At 42.4% G+C, this 22,966-nt stretch overlaps 1 protein-coding gene across 5 annotated transcripts in view; it reads left to right on the top strand.

The window, feature by feature from the left end:
- The window catches only part of Atp13a4 (ATPase 13A4), a 116,573-nt gene that overhangs the window by 23,951 nt on the left and 69,656 nt on the right, over positions 1-22,966 (top strand). For 4 of the 5 annotated variants that reach the window (XM_010624079.2, XM_033762567.1, XM_010624078.2 and 1 more), the window contains exons 2-3: positions 13,399-13,572; positions 21,954-22,100. In XM_010624079.2, coding sequence (XP_010622381.1) covers positions 13,402-13,572; positions 21,954-22,100 — 318 coding nt within the window. In that variant the 5' untranslated portion in view covers positions 13,399-13,401. The remainder of the gene's footprint in view (positions 1-13,398; positions 13,573-21,953; positions 22,101-22,966) is intronic. The other variant, XM_010624081.2, reaches the window with a different exon arrangement.

Genomic DNA, 22,966 nt, shown 5'->3' on the forward strand with positions numbered 1-22,966 from the left:
ACAATGTCCAAATCATATAAATGGAACAAATGTATGATTTCCTGCAGCCTGGATACTGTGAGGTTTAAAGTAGAAAAATCCCTGCTCCTGACTAAAGGAACTAACACTGATGACAAAAGCATATATTTTATTCAACTGGTGAAAACACAAATTTTAATGTAAACTGGCACAGCCACTATGGAAAATGATATGAAAGTTTCTCAAAATACTTAAAATAAGACTACCTTATGGTCCACTAATCCCACTGTTGAGTATATATCCAAAGGAAATGAAATTAGCAATGTCAGGGAGACATGTGCACTCCTGTGTTCACCCCTGCATTGGTCATAATAACCAAGAGATGGAAACAACAGAAATGTCCTGCAACTGGTCAGTGGATAAAAAAGTGGGCACATATTGTTTAATAGGCTTGAATTCAGCCCTGAAGGAGAATGAAATCCTGTTATTTTCAACAAGCATGGAACTGAAGATAATTATGTTAAGTGGAATTAACCATACACAGAAAGACAGACACTGCACCATGTGTCCTCACACATGTATGGAAGCATGAAAAGTTGATCTTATTGATACGGAGTAGAATAGTGGCTACTAGAGGTTGGGAAGGATTGGAGAGATGGAGGGTAGCAAAGGGTTGATGAAGAGGTATAAAAATACAGTTAGGAAGATGATGTTCAAGTATTGTACAGCCCAGAGTGGTGGCTATAGCTAATAATTTATTGTATATTTCAAAATAGCCTCAAGGGAAGCCTCTGCAACCTTAGTTTGTTGTTTTATTGTATTTTGATTTAGTTTTTTGACATACTAGGGGTTGAACACAGGACTGTCCACAGACTAGGCAAGCATTTTACCACTGAGATAGACCCCCAGCTCCAAAGAGAAGATTTTCTTATCTCAAGGAAAGAATAAACATTTGAGGGGACGGTTATGCTAATTACTTCATTTTGATTATTGCACATTGTATACATGTACTAGCACACTGTATGCCATTAATATGTAGGATCATGTATCAGTTAGAAAGCCTCACGAGTTTTACACAGAAGGCACAATGATCTCCATAAATTTTTTTTTTTTTTTTTTTTTTTTTGGTACTGGGGATCGAACTCGGGTCCTTGTGCTTGCAAGGCAGGCCACCGAACTGCTGAGCTAAATCCCTGGCCCCTCGATAAATATTGTAGACATCTTTCTTCCCCTCCTTCTTCGTTTATTGAACACCTATTATGTGAAAGCCCCTGTGCCAGGCATTAGCTATACAAAGAAAATTCCAGTATCTCCACATCTGGTAGAGGACAGGGTTTAGTGGACTTGAGCAATGATGGCAATATATAAAGGTACTGAGAGAACACAGAGAAAGCCACAGCCTGCTTCTGGAGGAGTTCAGGGAGAAAGGGCCATCTGAAAAGATTCTTGCTGGTGAATAGGAGTTTACTAGCAAGACCAGATAAGTAGGAGGACACTCTGTGCCAAGGAAACACAATGTACAGAGGTACTGAGATGGAAAGGGACAAAGCACACTCCATTTGAAGGACTTGAGTGGCTTGGCAAAGCTGGTGTGTGGTGGAGTGGGATGGGAGAACAGAGAATTAGGCTGAAAAGAGCATGCGGAAGATCAGGAGGAGCTTCATATACATGGTAAAGGGGCTCAACCATGGACTTTCTGGGCATTAGCGCTGAAAGCCTCACACCTGGAGAAACCCCCTCATACCGGACAAATGCAGATGATAGACCTGCTAGTAGGAACTGAAATCAGAACGATCACCCTGTAGCAGTGTAGACAGCCTCAGAGGTGGACCGACAGACAATGGCTCCTGCCCTGATGGCAGTGAGAAGACGGGCTGAGCTAATAAAGCAGTAGAGTCAGCATTGGAGCAAGGAAACCACTTTGAGAAATATCTAGAAGATCATTAGTAGATGTTGGACCAAATAGATGTTTGAGGAATTGGGAGGAGAAAATTAAAGGAAATTACTAAATTTCTGAGTCATACAACTGGATGAGTAATGGTGCATTGGTAATTTAGAGAGAGAAGAGGGTTGAGGTGTTTTTGAGCTTGTGATGATTAATTCTGATTGTGGAGGAAGTTTCATCGGAGTAAGACTTTTACAGAGTGCTAGCATATATACTTTTTCCTCGGAGGGAGGGAGCAATGAAGCTGAGAGAGTCATATGACCGACAACAAAACAAAACAGCTCAAAACAAAATTTTAAAAACATACCAGAGTAAAAGCATAAAGGCGGGAAAGCGTAGAGCACCACTAGGAATGGTGAGTAGTTATAGGGACATATTCACTTCAAGTTTAGCTGTGCCAACTTGACTTGATTGGACAAAAGCAAAGTGTCTCTGTGAATGTGGACAAGGCCCAGCCACTCAGCTGCTGTTTCATAGGAGGCCCTGGGTACTCACAGGAATGTTGAGATGAGGGTCCCTTCCGGCTTCAAAAAGCCTCATCCATTTATCACATCTGCACACCATTTTCCTATGAGTGCCATTATATGGAAATATTCCTAAGTACTGTCCTTAGGAAGGAAAGCCCTTCTTTTCTGTGGTTCAGAGTCAAATTATCAATCTCAGCATCACAGGAGAACCTAGAAAATGTGTCTTGCCCAAGATTGCCAGACCCAGAGATTAGAACATTGCCTGCAGAAACCACTGTCTGGCTGCTGGGTGGAGTTCCTCCTACTTATTTCTTCACTCTGCAGTTTGAGGCTTGTGACAACCTGTTTTAGGGGAACCTAGGAACTTGTTTGGGCAGCACATCCATTAGCTCAAATGTGAACAATCAGCAAGTGTTCAAGGACTGTCCCCCGTGACACCTGCCGATGCAAATATTAGAGAGCTGAGGAGGAGGGAGTATCACAAGGGAGCAGGCTTGTTGGGCAGAAAGAATTTTAATTAAGAAGAACTTGGCTCTTCTACCTACAAGCTGGGTGGCTCTGCATACATTTCTTCAATTCTTTGAACTTTATTTTCCTTATTCTGACCCACAGCTGATGTTACGTTCTTTATAGAATTGTGAGAATTAAAGCGGCATGTAGGAAAATAGATAGTTTGAGGGATAGGAATATAGACAGAAGTTATTATTCACAGGAAATGTGCCTGTTCATGACCTTCAACCCACGTTTGGGTGAACAATTATCCACAGGGTACGGGGGCACCACCTTGTCTGCTGCAAATAGGTGGGATGTGTTGTTTGACTGCCAGCCAAGTGGTGTGACAAAGAGTTTTCATAGTCTAGCCTGGTGGCATCCTCATTAGACAAAGCAATGACAGCCTCCATCATACCTGTTCTGCCTACTGCCGTGGCTGACCTCTTGTTCTCCTGGAATGCCGTAGGCAGCAAGTGCTGTCCTGACTTTTCCTCCGAATGCCAGGTTTAGGAGTCCACCTGAGGTGGCTGGGAAAAGATGTAGGTGTATTGAATGTTCCAGCAAACCTTCTTTGTTGAGCCACTAGCTGGGGGAATGTAGACATCCTGGAACCCCAGGTCCCATCAAAAAGTTGTATTTATCTAACCGTGTGTGTCACTGGGTAACTGTAACATCCTAGCGCTGTACACTCTGTGTTAAATTGACATCTGGCCATTAAATATGCTTTATGTTTCCAGATCCAGCACTTTTGTTGAAGGCTGGTTCTTCTACTTGGAGTCCCCCCTTTTCCTACCTTCCTTTCTCAGCTAATGAAATCATACCAGTTCTCTCTAAGTCAATTTCAAGCAGCAATTCTCCTGGAAGACTTTTTCTAATTATCATCTCAGTAGGATCTCTTCATCATTTGAAACTAATTTTTTCCTTTGTGCTCTTCATGTGGCACTTAATATTTTCTGTCCTGAATTATAGTTATTTTTAAATTCATCTTCTCTCCTGTTGGCCCTCTACGCATGATGAATTTATCTTTAGCAGGCATACCTTTCTCATGGCCTTAGACCTAGCAGGCAATTTTAATTGAACCGAAGTAAAGCTATTCTGAAGACTGTATGCTGGGGATAGCAGCACTGGTTCTGGGCCTGACACCTGGGATAGGTGTTCCATTGTTTCAGCAATCAAGCAATCAAGAAGCTGGGAGTCAGGGACCAGCGAGGTGACATTCCACAGCTGGGAATGGGACAGAAGTGACATTCCAGATTGACAAAGGGAATGGGGTTATGTGACATTGCAACTCTCCAGCATGGTGGCCAGGACACGTGGCTCCTCCCGGTCCTCTCAGAGCTGTCTTGTGCCACTGCTCAGTGGGTGGGAACCTTTTTAATGCAAAGTGGGATGCAGCTATCAAGTAGTCATTCTTAGAGATGATTTCTCATGCGAAGGTGTTTTGTAAAGTAATGCGCAATTGGGAAATCAGTGGTTTGCACAGTGGTAGCTGTGGACTTACCTATTAGAACAGAATGGAAGCCTAGGTAACAGATATCGGACAGTTTGCTCCTTCCAGCCCTAGGCTCTTGGTTGAGCTCTCTGAAGACAGACAATTTGGGAAATCAGCCTTGCTTTTAGTATGTTCTCATGTTTGGAGACAGATTCCAGAGAGAAAGAAAAAGAAAAAGCATCCATTCAAGAAAAGCAGGCTTTAAAGATGAACTTAAATGTAATGAAAACTATGAGACCAGTGGACATTCTCTAGTGACCCAGGACCTAGAGCAGTACCAGGGGGCTGCTTATGAAACAAACTTGAGCAGACACACTTTTTCTCAGGAGACTTCTTTCGTTATCAGTGCTCAAGAAGAAAATACAGTAAGATTTGGACCAAGTTTGTTGAGCTAGGAAGGAGAAAAGTAAGGATTTATCAATTTTCATCTTCTTCCTCCCCGTATCTTTTCCTTTCCTTTGTGCTTTCTGTTTTCCCTTCCTCTATTTTTTCTCCCACCTTCCTTTCCTTTCTTCCTTCTTTCTTTTTTCCTTTAGTACAGTCACTCACTCATTTATTAATTTAGCAAATATTTATTGCAGGATCAGTGCATGCAGATAATATATACGGTGCAGAGAAAATGTGTTCAAGGGGGCAAACTTGAGTGTATCCTAATTTGATAGAACTTAAATTTATTTGCATGTGTTGGAAAGTGCAGGGAGAAAAGAGAAAAAAGAAAAATAACCCAAAAAAACACAAACTATTATTTATGACAGGGTTACACAGTATTATAAAGGGTGCAGGAGATAAAAGGCTTAGTTACATGGGGTGACTGGCTAAGCCCTCTCTGAGAAGCACACACCCAAAGCTACTTGAAGAGATAAGAAGTAGTCAGCCATGGAAAGGTAGTGAGGCAGGAGCAAGTCCAGTGAACTCAAGGAGATGGAAATAACCCTCAAGGCATTTGCAGAGTAAGCAAGAGGAAGAGTGGCCCAAGAGAAGGTCAGGAAGGACAAGAAGGGGAGACAGTTTGCTTCTCTTCTGCACCTCAGTTTCCTGATCTGCAAAGTTAGTTGCTGGGCTGCATCATGACCACTACTAACCTTCGTGGCTGTATTAGTTGCTTTTTTATCACTATAGCAAAATACCTGGAGCAAGATGTGTATGAAGAAAAAGAGATTTAGTGAGCTCATCGTTTCAGAGGCTGAGGGTACAAGTAGCATGGCATAGGCCTGGAGAGCGTTTCGGGGAAGACGGCAGGAATGTGCACAGGAGGAAGGGATGGCGAGTTATACAAGAAGCCAGAGATTAACTTTTGGACTGCGCTCAGGCTTTTAGAGTACCTTGCCCTGTCCAGAACTGAGTGCAGGACACCAGTGTCTATTCCAAGGTCAGGGCAGCCAGTGACCCAAGGACCTCCCAGGAGGCCTGCGCTCAAAGACCCCAACCCTCCCAGCACCGCCGCCCCATGGACCAAGTCAACCCATGAGCCCTGGGGCTCAAACAACATTCAGACCACAGCCGTGTTCATAGTACATGTGAATCTCTTCCTCCATAGATTCAAACGTTAAAAATGTTCTAGTTCTCTGGTACTGAAGCTGCCAAAAATACCTCTGGACATTCTAAATGTTCCCTGGGAGACAAAGTCACCTAGACTGGGATCCGCTTGCCTGCAGGGTGAGGCTGTGGCCCCAGAGAGGTGGGAGAAGGAACTGACGTGTGGCCTGAGCATATGGGAGAATAAAGGATGGCAAGACCAACGGGAAACAGAAGAGCTCTTTCAGAAGGGGGCATCTTTTTTAAAAATTAATTTTATTGGTACATTTAACATATTTGTGCCTTTACATAATCAACCTTCGTTCTTAGTTTTTCCCCATTCCCCTGCCCTCCCTTACACCTCTCCCTCCCTCCCTATCTAGAAAGACTTTGTTTCCATTGTTTTTCATTTTATCTTACTGATTCCATTCCCTTCTTTCCTTTCCCCTATGAAGGGGGCATCTTTTCCTGGCTCTGATTCATTCTTTTTTCTCCCTCAAGACTTCAGGTGCTCACAATTTCACTGACCATAATCTCTAGTTCAAGGCACACTGGTGTTATTGGCCCATGCTGTGTTGCAATAACTACCTTAGTTAATTGGTTCCTTATACTAATGTGAGGATCCCACATGGACAAGCAAAAGCTGGGGCCTTCGCTGTGACCCTCATGTAACAGGACGACCTTCCATTCCCCTGCCCTCCTCAGATAGAGGCTGCCTTATCCCTAAGTATAAATTCATTTTTCCATTACTTCCTTTCTACGTAGTTTTCTTTTAACTCCATGTGTCCCAAAATAGCTTTTAAATTTAACTTGTTTTTGGCTATAGAAAAAAAAAAAAAGATTGTCATGATGCTGTAATCCTTTGCAATGACTGTTTTCAGTTCCTGTTCCATTACCAAGATGCACCTGTACTGCTGGGTGGCGTGGGAGCTCATATGTTTGTCGTGTGGGCTAAAATCCCATTGTGGGGATGGACTGCGAGGTCCAATGTCTTCTCTCACTGTGTGGAATTTGGTTTATTCCTGGATGCTTTTGTACTTTCCTTTCTGTGTTCAGGTGATTCTTGCAGTGTAAGAATGTGGAGACAATATTGTCATAATACATGATTTATTTGAAAGAAAAAAATAGAGGTCATCGTTTGTGTGTGTGTGTGTGTGTGTGTGTGTGTGTGTGTGTGTATGTGCGAAAATAAATGGGGAGGAACAATTTAAAGTTCTGAGAAATATGTCCTAGGTAGACAAGAAGCCTGTCAGCAAGTCTTTCTCACTGAGTCTTTAGGTTTCTGGATTAGGGAATTCAGGCTGAGTATTTCTCTCCTGACTCTCAAAGTGCAATTAACTCAGAAGTGTAGGAATCTCTTCTTCGTGCTAAACAGTGGCAAACAAGAAGCTACTGAGGCAGAAATTTTAATAGTTATTAAGGTGGAAGTAGGCAGTCAGGTAAATTGCATTCATTTAGCGCAATTGTTGTAATGCATGGAAATTACAGTGAGGCATACTTTGCACACTAAACACTGGAAATAGGCAAAAGAAATTATCATCAGGGAGGTAAACTTTTAAAAATGGAAACTATTTAAAACTTTCAAATATTTAATGAGGCTTGTGGAGAAATGCAAAATTGTCTTCTGGAGATTGAATGCCTCCCAGGCCAAGAAGATTTGACTGTAATTTGATTGAATGAGTCAATTCGTGGAAGGAAGGCACACGGTGGTCAGGATGAGAGGCGGTCAGAGAAGATCCCAGGGCCCGTTTCAAGCACTGCGCTGGCACCTGGCTCCGAGGGCAGGACCGTCCCGAGCGTGACACAGTGCTGCTGGAGACAGGATGTGCTCCACACACCAACACGCAGACAGGGGTGACAGGGGTGGTTGAAAAATGCCAGGCGTGTTTAAATTTTAATAATTTATTATGGGAAAAGACGCATTGCCATCGATTCTCTTCAAAGCATTCCCCACCATTTGTAAAACACGACAGTGAATTCTTATCTCCCGTATCCACCGGGTCTGGCACCGTGCGACTTCTGGCTCTTCCTCGAGGTCAAAATGACCTCATAGGGTGGACGTTTTGAATCAATTCAGGAGCCAAGGCAGCCACAAAAGCACAAGTAAAGACACTCAGGAAAGAGGGCTTTGAGAACGCTGTCGGAAAATGGCCAGAAGCTGGGAGTTCATAATAAGGGGGATTCGTGTGGCAATGTGTCTTTTATTGCCATATATATATATATATGTATATAGTGTTAGAGTTAGGATTAGGGTTAGGGACAGTGTTGGAATTCAAGTACCTGAGGGTCTTTAAAAAATTCATTAAAGTTATTGATACATTTTAGATATAATCTATTTTGACATTCATCATTGGGAATTTGTACCTTTACATGGTAGATCTTGGTTCTTATGTTTTCCCCCACTCCCCTGCCCTCCCTTCAACCCCTCCACCCCTTCCTATTTACAAAGATTTTGTTTCTTTTTTTTTCTTTTCTCGTATGTATTCCTTTCTCTTTTTTCCTTTCCCCTATGCCTCCCACTTCCCCTCTCCCTTTGGACCTTTTCTTCCTATTTCACATTATTGATTATACATTTTGATTTTTCTTTATACTTTCAATTTCTCACATGAGAGAAACTATTCAATATTTACACATGTGTGTCCTATTTACTTCACATAAGAGTATGGTCTGAAGGTCCATCCATTTACCTATAAATGTCTTTAATTTATTCCTTATGTCTGAGTAGAATTCCATTTTACAAAAAAACCCCACATCTTCTTTATCCAGCCTCCAGGTGATGGGCTATTGGGGTCTTTCCAAATTTTAGCTATTACAAACTATGCTGCTACAAACTTGCATGCACATGTATTACTGTGGTATAATTCTTTAATTTTATTTATTTATTTGGTACCAGGGATTGAACTCAGAACCTTGTGCTTGCGAGGCAGGTGGTGAGATTCTTTTCATTCCTTTGGGAAGATACCCAGCAGGGGAGTAGCTGGGTCAAATGGGACCTCTAATCCTAGTTTTCTGAGGTGTCTCCACATAGATTTCCACAGTGGTTGCAGCAGTCTGCGCTCTAACAGTGGAGAAGGGTTCCTTTCTCCCCACAACCCCGCCAGCGTTTGTCATTGGTTGATTTCTCGATAGCAGCCATTCTTTCTGAGGTGAGGTGGAATCTCAGTGCTCTTTTCATCTGCATCTCTCGAATGACCAGTGACGTGGGCATTTTTTTTCACATATTTATTTGCTGCTTCTGCTTTTTTGTCTGAGAAATGTCTGTTCATCTTAGATTCTTTGTTTTTTTTTTTTTTCCAGATCCTTTGTTTTCAAAGTAAACATCCACCATGGCATTTTTTTATTGCACCTCATATTTACCAGGTTGGTGTGACAGTTACACTCATTTTCTTCTCACTGTCCACATGCCTCTGAGATTTGCCTCGCTGAAGCCTTCCCTGTGAGGCACATCCTGCTGGCACATCCTGGAACTAGGGGGCTGAGTGCCACTCTCAGGATGTGGAGGCCTCTGTTGCAGCGATATCACCCTAGACAGCTCCTTTGGAGACAGCCAACTCCCGTCCCAGTTCTCACCCTCGCCTGCATTTCCCGGTTCTTGTCTCTTCACACTTAGCAGTCACCAAGTGCTTACCTGGTGCCAGGTCCTAAGTTAAAGCACTGCGAGTAAATTCTGAAAGATCCACCTGATTCGGCCTCATGACCTTTTTTAAGCTGAGCCTTGTGGAGAGCCTGGAAATCTTCCTTCTACTCCAAATGTTTATGGAGATGATAGTGTGTGTGTGTGTATTTTTCCTGAGGAGAAGATTTTTAAATTTTGGTCCTCTGTTGACCTTTTGTTGCCTAGGGAAGTTTAAACAGTTGCTTTAGGGGAACCCCGTTCGGCTTCTGAGCTTAGTGGCATTGCAGGGAGAAGCCTTAGACACCTGGCAGCCAAAGGTGACATCCTGAAGGATGCAAGGGACCTGGCTGCTCAGAGAGGGAAGAGCAGAACATGGGGTCAGGGGAAGGATAAAAGGACGCTCTGCTGTTCCGTAATGCACATGGCCCGCCACAAGTTTAATTATTTGTGTGATGTTCTCATCAATCCCTTTTTGTGGGAGGTAAGAGTTGGTGGAACACAGGGTGCCGGGGTCGGTTCTCTCAAGCATCAGGAACACAGAGGTCACTCCAGAAATGTAGGCAGCAAATCGCTGCCGCTTGATAATAATGGCCCCATGTTCATTTTTTTCAATTTGAAACCCGTATCTGTTAATAGTTCCTGCAATGCAGTCCACTTCGAGTCAGCACGATTTGACTCACTTCAAGAAGCAAAAATTGAACGTTCCTGGCCATACTTTTCATCCTTTCTGCAGAAAATTCAGCACGGTTATGGGTCAGGAGCCACTGAATGGCCCCTCAGTGTCCACCAGCCAGAGACCGAGGAGCTTTCAGAGCAGGAACACTGTGTTCTAAGAGAAAGTGATTCGCTTGCCTTGCCTGGGGCACTCTTGTCTACTGTTATTCCAGTGTTATTATTGATAGCACTGCATTCGGATGACAGTTTATAAGGTCACCTTTCCCTGTAAGCCACTCATTTTTCTTTGCTAAGCTTTCTCTCTTTGTGTCTCTCTTCTCCACTAAACTAATGGACTCCTTAACGCTGGAGATATTGTCTCATTTATCTCTGGGTCTAGCATGTGGCTGCCTTTGGCAGACACTTAATAAACATTTAGTAAATTAAACTGAAATTAGAAATAGGAAGAAGAACTGTAAAGTAGAAATGGCCAGAACCTGTTATTATCTTCCTGAGTTGTAGAGGTCTACACTGGAGGCCTAATTTTGAGTTACTTATGAGCTTTGTACCTTGGGAAACTTAGTAAATCTTTTCAACTAATTGGGAGAATATGTGCAAAGTGCTTGGTAAAGCACTTTTAAGTGCCCCATAAATTTTAGCTGCTAGCATTGTTATCGATAATAATTAGTTACTGCTAATAACTGTTATTATATGTAGTAACTTTCAACTTCAGTTTTCTTAACTAGAGAAAAAGACAATAATTTCTGCCTCTTTTATCTTAATCATGAACATGGAGATAATTTGGAGATAGAGCTCTCTTACAGCACAGGCCATGAAGAATGCACACTAACAGAGAGGTTTGCACAACAGAACAGAGCACCTTGGGCCGGCTATATGGGGCTCACCAGAGTGGAAATGTAAGAAAACTGTTCACTGTGTATTTTTACAAAGCAAGAAAATGATGAGATTGGGGACGGGGGAGAGAAGGGGATCTGCGCTAATATGTAGAGACAGAAAAGCATGCGGAACATAGGGTGGTTGGACACAGGACAGGGAGGGGCATTAAGATCTGGACCTGTCGTGCGGGTGGCAGGTGTGATGCGGGAACAGAGCTGTTCCAGCCTTGGCATCTGAAAAGCAACAGCGTGAGCTTGGGGGCTGAAGAGTACTCAGGTCAGGTCAGGGTGGACATTTTGCTTGCACCGTAAGTCCCGAGCTCGTCTTTCTGAGTTAACGTGAACATTTTATAAAACTTATACCAGATGTAGGTAGTGTCCTGGGTTGCCTTTCAGTTCCTGTGGTATTGCGAATAATAGGCAGTCATCTAATAATTATACATGAGAGCAGCCTTGAGCCACAGGTCAGGGAGCCTTTTCTGGTAATGTAGTCTTTATCAGATGAGACAGAGAAGCAAGTGGGTGTAAAGTCTTCTGTCCAGTTCCCTTGTTATCCGCTGTCCACACTATCCTTGGCTCTACTACCCGATGAACTAGGGGCTGGAATTTCAGGTCTCCACCAGGGAAGAGGGATCAACTGCAGCAGCAGGTGCTCCTGCAGCCCTTGAACGTGGGCATTCACTGAAAGCTCCCAGCAGCCCTGTAAGGTGAAGACATCACTATTCCCATTTTATGGATGACAAACTGAGGAACAAAGACGTCCCATAACTTAATGAAGTCACACACCAAGTGACAGAGCCAATATCTGTCCTTTTAACTGTGACATTCTATTGCTTCTCAGTTTTAGCCATTGTAATTAGCACAAGTATGAGTCATGATCAAAATATATGGTAACTATTTACCTTAAAAATTTATTTCAGTGAAAGTTATATTTCCCTTAATTCCCCTTGAAATACTCCCCTCACTTTAAACATACTTATCCCATTGTTCTTGCCAGCTTGTGATGCACTTCTGGATGTCCTCTTTGATGAGTGTCTTTACAAGGTGTGCTCAAAATTCAGTGAATGCTGCTGCCAAGTGCCATCCAAGAGAAAGGCAGGCTTGTAAGAACATGACAGTGTGTTCTTATCCACCTTATTCATGAGAACTGGCATTATGTGACTTCTGGCTTTTCCTCAGTGTCTAAGGGACCGTGAAAATCAAACATTTTGAATTGATTCAGAACATCAAGGCAGCCACGACAGCACATATAAGGACATTAATGACAGGAGTCCTAGAATTGCTTCAGAAAGGGGCAAAACAATGGGATGAGTATGTTGGAAACAAGGGGAAGTATTTTGAGGGGAACTCATAGTAATGTGTTCTTTTACAATAATTTAAAAAAGGTAAGCAATTATCAGAGTTTTCAACTTCACCTTGTGTATAGGACTTTGTGGGCTGCAGTGGGGGACTGAAGCCATAATCTTTGGGGAGTCATTTTCTATTTTGTCCCAGACTTTTCTTGGAAGGAAGGAGTTTGCCTGGATTATATGTGTAACAGAAGTGAGACTCTTACCTTGTTCAAATTTATATTCTCCAAGATAAAATAATATCTTTTCATGACACGCAGCAGGTGTTCAACAGTGTGAGGTAAAATAAGCCAAGTAGTCTCTTCATATTAAATTTGTCTTGTTACCGAACAAAGGAAGACTGTAGAAACCTATAATTCTACCTTAAACACCAAAAAGAAAGTTGGTTGTTACTCCTTTTCTGATCAAATTCTTTCACCAAACACTGTCTCCAACTCAAGGCCAGGCTGTGGTCCCTCCTGAGCATGCCACTGGTCCTAGCTGAGGGAATCATTCGATGACTGCATCAGCTGGCCTTTCTGTCACATGGCTTGCAGTCATGCCTATTAGGTTATGAATCAAATTCAGGCATTGGTGGCTGACAGACTTGGATTTGGACCTTAGCAGCAGAACTTCTCTAGCTATGTGGCCTTGGATGAGTGATTCCATTCAGTTGTTCTGAGCTCAGCCCCATTGTTGGTGAAATGAGGGCAATATTGTTTCACTTCGGGGATATTAAGGGCAGGGATGGTTGGAGGACTTACAGAAACCCCTATATCTGAACACATAGTGTAGTGCTTGACCCAGGGTAGTTGGCTGCTCGAGTTGTACAACTGACTTTCTTGGCTAAACTACTCTTTCTTGGAGGTCTGGGGTCAAGTTTGAAACTTCTCTGTTAGGGATCCTGTTGCTTTTTCCATCTCTCCTCACTCTCATCAGCTATTTTCCTCTGCCCCCAGTGCATTGCTCAAAACTTAGCGTTTGTTCATCTGTGGCAGTTGACCAATATCTGGAGTTATTGTGATTCTATTTCAGGAAATGTTTGGCTATCGGACTGTCGGCTGCCAGAAAGCCCTCTGTCTTGCTGGATCCATCTTGTCCTTGGGCGTCCTCCCTTTGGTGTTTTACTGGAGACCGGCGTGGTATGTTTGGGCAAACTGTGTCCCATGTTCCTTGCAAGAAGCAGATACTGTTTTACTGAGGACCACAGTAAGTGTACACCTGGTTTTGCAGCTGATGGCCCTTTTCCTGGACATTATGTGGTGGGGTGGCCTGGGGCAATGTGCACAAGACTGGTGGCTGGTGGTGGTCCTGTCTCAGGGTCTCTGTCACAGCCTTGCGTGATTCTACCAAGAATTTTATGATTTTTGTACGCTGGCATTTGTTTAAGAAGACCTATTCCACGGGATATTCCTCTTAACAGTGTGACTTTTTTGAATGTTAGAGCAGAGAATAACCGCGGCAGCAGCTAAAGGTAAGAAGTAGTGTAAAGTAGTTAAAAGTCAGGCTACAAGCTATGGAATTCACACTGACCCTCACCCCCGAGGCAGCTGCATCCATGTTCAGTCGCTCCACTGGTGACTTCAGAAGAAAGAGAGGGGGATTTGGGGTGGAGATGGGAGGATCCCCCCAAAGAAGATGCTGTCTCCTCTGCTGATTTGGGAGAGCCAGGGTTATGGGATGTGTTGCATTCTGAAGATATACTAGGATTAAAAAAAAAGTAGCCATCTGGTCCCCAAGGTCATTGCCTCTCTGCCAGATTGAACTGATTGGTGAGTTCCTCTGTACGTGTTCTCAGACCACCCAGACAACGTGTGCCATTTCTGCAGGCAGGTCAGGTCCACATGGGAAGTGACTTGCCAACTTAATTGCTATACCCCGAGTTCCAGGGGTTCCATTAATAAGAGGTGGGACTCCTCGGGCTGGCCTGGCTGTTTCTCCTGGAGTAAATGAAAGGGCAGGCTCATGCAGAATTCCTTTCTGTCTGACTGGCTCAGTGGTTCTGATGAGGTGTCAAATGATCTTGGCAGACATGACCTAGAGTGACAACCAAATTTTTGATAAATCAAACTCTGTTAGGAATTTAAAATTTTTTTTGTATGTATAGCAATCTTTATAGATAAACATTTACTTAATGCAGTAAGGGAGAAGGATAGCAGCAGGATTAGAGCTGGTAAGAAAAAAGGATATATTGCAATTTGAATTCTAACAAATTTCAGACTAACATTCAACCAAATTTGGAACTGTATGAAACTTGTCTTTGTCTTTTGTTACCACTTCGTATTGGCATACTCTTTTGCTTTTTCCCTTTGTAAAAGGTTGAATGATTTGACAGAGTCCTCAGCATAACAGTAAATGGCACAGTATTATAGAGATGAATGACTTCAAAACTTTATCTTAGTGTAGAGTCATTTCTCAGAAGCCAGCTCACAGAATCTCAGAGGTTTCTAGGTGAGTCTGAGGAAAATCCAGGTTGAAATGGGGAGTAGGAAAATGGGCTTTGGAAGAGGAAATGTATACCTAACCTGATACCATATTCTCTCGCTTTCTCATCTATGGCACTTAGTATTTTTTGAAATAAAATAGTAGTAGAAACCACAAAACTATTTATTACAGATTCTATTAAATTTAATTTATTTAATTGAATTAAATACATATTGAGCACCTATTATGGCCATGTGCTAGCTCCTGTAAAGAATGAAAAATAAACTACCAATCACTGCTTTAAAAATGTGTACAATCTCTAGAAGGAAAATGATAGGAAGGAATTAGTACCATGAGTGGAGAAAATGGAATATACCACAGAGAGGGGCAGAAGATTTGGGTTCAAATTCTTAGCCTACATGGTGTCCACTCCTGGGACCTGTCCCCATGTGCCTGTCCCCGCCAGCCACTGTCGCTTTTAACTCTTATCCTTTTGAAACTCAGGAAAGGCCTTCCTGATTTTATTGATGGCTATATTTCTGTTATATAGTCCTACCATAATCCTGAAACTTTCCTAAGTAACACTTTCAGTAGTTGGAATTTTATATTTATTTGTGTAGTGATCTTTTGAGCTTGATAGATCGTGCTTTCTTTGATCATTATATTCCCTCCTCATGCCCCTGCCCATGAGCTAGCACTGTGACTGGGATTCACCTGTGCCCATTGAGTTTATGAAGGAAAGGGAAATGTAAGGTGGGAAGTCCTGGCTCTGACATTCCCTAGGTGGTAAAATTACCTGACTCTGTGGTCATCCATAAAATGCAGATGATAATACACATCTTTCAGAGTTATTAGCAGGAAATCATGGATGATACTCTGTAACATAAACCACTAAGTGAAGAACATTTTAATACAAGGCAAACTGCCAAGCACTAAAGCAGTGAGAAATGAAAACAGAAAGCAAAAATTGAATGCAGAAAAGGGTTAACTTCCTCCAGAATGAGGGCAGGAAATGAATCAACAAAGACTTAATATAGAAGGTGATGCATGGCTGAAGAACAAGGAGGTTTTAGTAAAGCACCTATCTTCTGCATCACAGAGGCAGAGAGGGTGGGGGGACTCTTCACAAAAGTGTCACTTTATAAGGACAAGTATTTTATTGTCTTATTCATAGCTATATTTCCAGTGCCTGTAATAATGTCTGTTCTTGATTTGTACTCAGTAAATACTGATTGGATGAATAAATAAGTGAATGAATAAATAAGTCGATGAATAAATGAATGAATGAATGAATGAATAAACAGGAGAGAGGCTATCAGAAGGAACTTTGGGTGGAAGTACAGACGCACCCAAGTATCCTGCTGATGGCAGGGCATGGTCTGTGAGAGACCAAGTCCCAGGGTTAGTAGGGTCAGGAATCCAGTAAGCAGGGATTCTGCTGCCAGATGAGACTCCCCGTGGGCTGGCAGACTTCAGGGTGCCACCTACATGGCTGATTGCAGAATTTCTAAGTTCGTGAACTGAAGCCCCTAGCTCTGACATCTTTAATTGAAACCGAAAGGAAAATGCTGCCTGTTAAAACCTCACAGTGAAGCAGCTTGAGTCAAACTTCAGATCTCCTCGTCACAAAGTCATCCACACATCTCGAGTCTCTGACAGCATGTGACGCACAATGACCGTGAGAGAAAAAGAATGTGTTTGTAATTATCACTAAGATGAAAACCATGGAAATCATCAGGAGCATTTAATTCAAATCACCAATGAAGGTGAATCCCGTTGTTTGCGTAGAAATGTGGCACCACTACAGATATTGATGAAAATTCAGAAATAGATGAATCATGAATAAAATCCGACTTTAGCATGTATGCAATTTAAGAGTAATAATTACTCTCATCTTTTTGGTGAAGATAAAAAAAATCTTGTGCTTAGCACTGCTTGATGAGAAAAGGCAAACTGAAAATAAATGGAATACTAAAGATTTTCAGTAAGTAAATCATGGCCTTTAAAAAAAAGTGTTAGGAAATCACTACTTAATCAGTATCTATGCTAATGATCTGTAATTTTACCAGTATGAGATTGATGATAAATACCAAGTGCTGATTTTTTAATAACATGGAAAACAAATATATAATATATTTTCCAATGGGAGTCACCTAATCCTTCTTAATGGGAAGTTGTTACAGTCCAGTTATAATATAATTCAAATAAAATCTTTTTATGGTGTCATCTTAATGCAAATAACTTAGCAGCAGCCTTTTAAACTATTGATGCCCCAAGCTTATTTTTTATCCAAGTCTCAGATAGTAAGAATATTTGAAATAATTGAGTTCTTGTCTAATTACATAAAGACTCATTTAGAACCTCATCTATTTGGAGGGTCTCTGGCAGAGCAAACCACTAAAAATGACATATAAGAGCAGGTAATTAAAATTAAAGTTGAAATCAAGATGGAGAAGGCAAGATTGAAGCCGGTTGAGATTGCTCTAATTAGTCCTGGAGGGGCAGCAAAAGGTAGGAGGGTCCAATAGATTTTAAAGGATGCAAAGAAAGGAGGAGGATAGAGGGAGGCAGCTCTCAGAGTGTGCTTCTGTGATATTTTCTGGTATGTGTCCAATTGCAAAATTGACCTATACGCAACTAGGAGAGATCATCTTACAGGGCTGCGTTGGCTTCCCTCATTTCTGTGGTCCCAGAAGGGCACGGCAGGCCTTCTGGGTGACACAGGTGGGGGCACATAACCCAGATGATAAGGGCATTAGTCTTAGACTTGCCTTGGATATAGCAAGTGCTTTTGCATAGAAAACTTTTGGTGCCGTGTGAGCAGTAATACACACATGCGCACACTCTTAAAGTGGCTTTTGAGAATCCATCTCAGTGTGCATATGGTCCTTACATACACAATCTCACCTCATCCTCATAGCCAACCCAGGAAGCAACAAGTACTTTACTACCCCTATTTTACAAGTGAAGTATTTCCAAGTCCAGAAAAGTTAAAGAACACACTTAAAGTGTAAGGATCAGAAGTTTTAAAAAAGTGGCTCCAAATATCAAAATGTACTACGTCAGTGTGTTGACACCACTCTTAGATTTTTTTCTTTTTCTTTTCTTCCTCTTCCTGTCCCCTGGCTCACCCCCTATTTATTTCATTTCCTCCTTCCGGCTCCCATTTCCCTTTCCGTGCCCATTTCCTCTCCTTCCTATCCATGGCTCCACTCTGTCAGCAGCCTTAGAGCTGAAGAGTCTGGCTCTGCCCTCCAAAAGGTGGGGCCTTCTCTGTCTTCAAGGTCCTGCTTCTACTGCAGCAAGAACGTAGCCGTCAGAGCACTAGTGGAGAACAGCTGGAAGCACCTGCAAAGTGTAGTTCCACTCTTCATTCTGGAAAGCAAGACCCTCATGGTCCTTAGGTTTACATGAAGGGTTTGCTTGATGAAAAGATCCCCAAACTATGGTCTTTTGCGAACACTTCTGCTGCCGTTCTGAGCTCCAGAAACAAACCTTTGTCATCCCACCAAGGCAGACACTTAGGCTGTGTGTGGTAGGGCCACCAATGACGCTTGGCTCAATCTCAATTATTCCTGTCAAGACTATGTAAATAAGTATTAATAGGATCCAGCCACTAATAATATAGGAGTTACAGCTATTTGCAGCTGTTTTTCTCAACATGTGCTCCCTAACCAGAAAGGAATAACAGGAAATGAGCTTAAAGGCCAATAAGTATATACATTCACCTTTGGTTTAGTGATACCACAAGATATAATAAGATGTAAGTGTGAATGTGAATTTCAGCTTTCAGTACTCACCTGGACTAAGACATTGCAGCTGGTGCACTGGATTAACAATGAAATTTGCGAATTTGGAGTAGCAGGGGTCCACTTTGCACTTTCCTTTATAGGCATGACAGTCTGGAGGCCGCTAGCTGTCCCCCTGGGCCAGATGCTGGGTGACAGCTTGATTTTGGGCTGTGCTCGATTCTGTACTGCCAAGTGAGAAGAGATTGTGTGAAACTGGATGTTATTTGTTACACAGAGAAGATTCCAAGGTGATGTTCACATACAAGCCACAGATGCCATGGGAGAGCTTGTTGAAACAAAGAGGAAGCAGCCAAGATCAGACATGGGGTGATCTGGACTTAGGTCCTAGTCTACCCCTCCTACAAACATCAGATGGGCTGGAATAATTCTCAGCCTTTCTCATAGTGAGTTTTCTCATCTGCAAAACAGATGATGCTACTGACTTTGGAGAATCGGGATCCTAAAATGGGATAATGGCTAACATAGGATTTTAGAAACTGCTACTAATCACCAGATGAAACTTAGCAGTTGATAATACTTTCATTCATTTATTAAGAGTACCGTCTCCCTAACGGTCCTTACTTGGTGGCCGTCTTACAGTTTGTGTTCGTATTCACCTACAATATGTGCATTATCACCACATTTTTAAAGTGAAACTTTGTTCTTTGGCAGTACCAATTCAGGGTGGGTATGAAAATGGCAGTGCTATAAATTTTTTTTTTTTTAAGCCAAATGTAGAATAGAGGGTTACAGAGGACTCTGGAGGGAGCAAACAGGGATGGGAGTGGACAGTCAAATTCCTGCTGTAGTAGTTACTGGGTCATCATTTCATCCTCCATAAAATGGTAGGATAATCAAAATAATAATCTCATGGTGCTTTTGAGTCTTAAGTGAAATAATACATGGGTAACATGCTATATGTGGGGTGTGGGATGCAGTGACTGCTAAATATTTTTATTACTGTTGTAATTATAAATTCAAATTCTCCTCATAGCAAAGCCCCCATTGATGAGACCAAAGGCAGAGGCATGTAACACTCAGCTATGTCAAGGTGTGCTCTAGAATTGGCAGCCTACTCTACTGTACCTAGCACACGGCCACTCAGCCCGTGGTTTGGTTATTCGAAATTTGGCCATTTTGAGTCACTTTTACATCTGAAAATAACTCCATGCAAGTTTCATTGGATTTGATTTAGTCGTCTTTCTCCCCTCACAGGGTAATAACCAATTTCAAATTTCTTAAATTTAATTCATTATCTTTCAAGTTTCTTGTTTCTCCTCTCTCTCTCCCATGCTCCCCATTTCTTTGCTTTGCTTTTCTCTCGCCCACCCCGCTCTCCCTTCTTCCACCCCTCCCTTCCTTCCTCTCTCTCTCTCTCCCTCCTTCCCTCTCTGTATCTGTGCTGGGCCTGAGTGGAGCACAGAGCTGCCCCGGTTACAGTCCTTACCCATAGTCCCAGAGGAGTGGTAAGACACACAGACAAGGGAAAGTGTGGTAGGACATCTGACAGCTTGGTTTGTAAGAGACATCGCGCTGAGAAATTAAAGCGGTTCCCAGGATGTGGATGATCAGGATTTAGCCACTTAAAGACTTAGTGATAGAGGAGAAATATAACCCAGCCTGGCAGATGTCAGATGTGCTGAGTTTGTGTCTCCTGAATGCTGAAGAATGGATTTCAAGGGACAGTGGAAGTTAAGAGTAGGAAAGGTTTATAGAGAGATAGCTTCCGAGAGACAGGAAGAGTCTCCCAAGTGGGCTGCCACCAAGGGCTTTGTCAGAGGTAATTTATTCAGCAAAGTCACAATGTGGGTACAGTGTGGGTCAAACTCTCAGCCTATAGGATTACAAGTATAGCCGCTTAGCTCACATGGATCCAGTAGGGAATGTGTCCAGCAGCAAGGGTACACGGAAAGAACAAAGGCATTTTAGGGGTGGGTCCAGTTGCTCCGAAACCCACCTCAGAAACTGATCTCTACCCGGATTTCCTGGGCCAAGTGCTGCTAATTACAGCATAATTCCAAGTTACTGCTTATCCCTTAGCAAAGGGCAGCCTGGCCATTGCATCACTATTCTGAGGCCTGGGTTTCTCTTCAGACAGTCACAAATCTGATGTCTTTAATTTTTGTGCTGACTACCTCAAGAGCCCAGTCCCTCTTTGTGTATTAATTTCCATCGAATTTCTAGCTGCCTATAATATTAGGAGAGGGGAGAAGGAGTGTATTTCAGGATATGTAAGTGGCAGGAGCTGCTCTCCAGGAGGGTTAGCAGAAGAGATTTAGTATAACGGTTGCATTTTCTCTTGTTTACCTTTTGCAGAGTTGGTTCAGATACTCCTCAAAGCAAAAGGGGTCATGGGGTTGAGATAATTCCCAGCTCAGACCTGCATTTCCCAAGCACTAACTTCCTGGGCTTAACTTCTCGACTTCCTGATTAGCTCCTGATGTCACCAGACATCCAAGTAGCTTGTCTATTTAGTCTATGTCCACTCAGATAATAATACTGGTATTAGATTAGTTTTTAAGGGATCATTGGGTACCTGGCAACCATTCCTTCCTGCTCCTTCCAGCTTTATTTGGTAATAAAGCTCTCAGTGAACCACAAAGGGAAATAATTTCAATTAGGATCATTCATAAGGCGCCCGCCTTCTTCAGTACTAGCTTTGCTAAAGTCCTGACAGTCCCCTTTGAACACATTCAGTCTATGTGGCCAGTGTTTCTCATCCATTCATTTTACTCTCATCCAGTGGGACTTGGTGCTCTGTAACTAGGGGAAGATAAGGAACAATAAAACACGGTCTCTACCTTCAAGGTGATCTAACACTGTGAGAAAACAGAAACTATTAGGAGCACAAGCAAGGAATGGTTGAATTAATGCACCTGTCACTTTTTAAAAATATTTTTCTTTTGTCCCAGTGGGAGCGTGTTAAAGGAGCTGTCCTAGAAGAGGTGGTGGCATTTGAGATGTCTCAAATGACAGAGAAAATTTCATTGACTTGACTTCCTCACCTTCAGAGATACGCCGAAACCCTTAGAATGCTGGCTTTTTTTCTGCCTGTGAAATTTTGCTTCTGACTGTAGCCTCGTAGGATGGACAGCAATGGAAGAAATTAGCTCTTAGTTGAGTTGCTACCTCGCACTCTCCGGCTTTGCTTATGTGTTGGTGTCCCTTTTCACGTCCGGGTTCCTTAACACATGGTGATAAGACTTTGCCCCCAAAAAGCCTATAGGAGCCGCCATATTTCGATAGCATAGTCTGTCTGGAATATTTACTAACTCCACAAACTCACAGAATTACAATAAAATGATGTTTTCTGGGTTGAGTTTTAGCCTAGTGATTTCGCTTAACCTCATGGGGTTTTGGTGTCTGTTTCTTCAGGATGAATTCCAGACTTACTCTTGGAAAAAGGTAACATGGGTCCACCTATCAACTTTAAGCAGCACATTTGGGCTCACTCCTGGACACCCCCTCATTACGGATGAGGACTCTATCATAAACAGAGCCATCCAGAAGCCAGACCTAAAGGTAAGCATTACAGCTATGGCTGAGGCCAGAGAAGTGTAACACCCACCCCTTTCCTTCCTCTGATTTCCACTTTGCCTGTCTCTATCGACAGTGGGGAAAACCATAAAGGACATGAAATTTGGAGTCAGATAGACCATGCTTCAAAACAGTGCTACCTTGGGTAGTTGTCTTACATCAGCGAGGCCTCAGTTTTCTCATTTATAAAATGATAATAAAGGCTATCTCTAATATTAGTTTATTAAACTCAATAAACTAAAGAATGCAAAACCAGTACAGTGCCAGGTACCTAATGGGTACCCAATACCTGTTAGTTCTCAATGGCATTGCTCTCTGTATGCACAGCAGAGTTAATCCAAAAGTGAAGTTATCATTCTGGACTTTCCCATGGCATTTTCCTATGTCTACAAAATGATCTTATTTCCAATTTTGTCATTCAAATTCATGCGGGTTACTCCCTTTTGGACACATTGAATTAGTAGCTCTTGGATTGTGACTGCTAACATTCATATTAAAAACACATTTTACAGGAAAAATTGTTTTTCTTTTACTTTTATACATGTAGACAGCTGTTTAGTTTTATGAGGTCAAGGTCAAGTTTTCTAAAGAATGGAAGTCAGTTCCTGAACAGTCTCTCTATTGTCACTTAATATCACCCAGTTGTCACTGCTGCCAAAAGATGCAAAGACGAAAGAGGTCAAACTTCTTCAGGGAGCAGCCTGCCTCGTCTACTAGGATGTCATTCTCCAAGATTTTATTGCCCTAAAATTCCAGCATATATAATTGTTTCAAATAAATAATTACAGGGCTGGGGATTTAGCTCAGTGGTTCCAGTGCCTGCCTTGAAAGTGCAAGGGCCCGAGTTCGAT

Source organism: Fukomys damarensis, unplaced genomic scaffold (genome assembly GCF_012274545.1).
Source record: "Fukomys damarensis isolate Sample0158 unplaced genomic scaffold, DMR_v1.0_HiC HiC_scaffold_12, whole genome shotgun sequence".
Classification (NCBI taxonomy): Eukaryota; Metazoa; Chordata; class Mammalia; order Rodentia; family Bathyergidae; genus Fukomys; species Fukomys damarensis.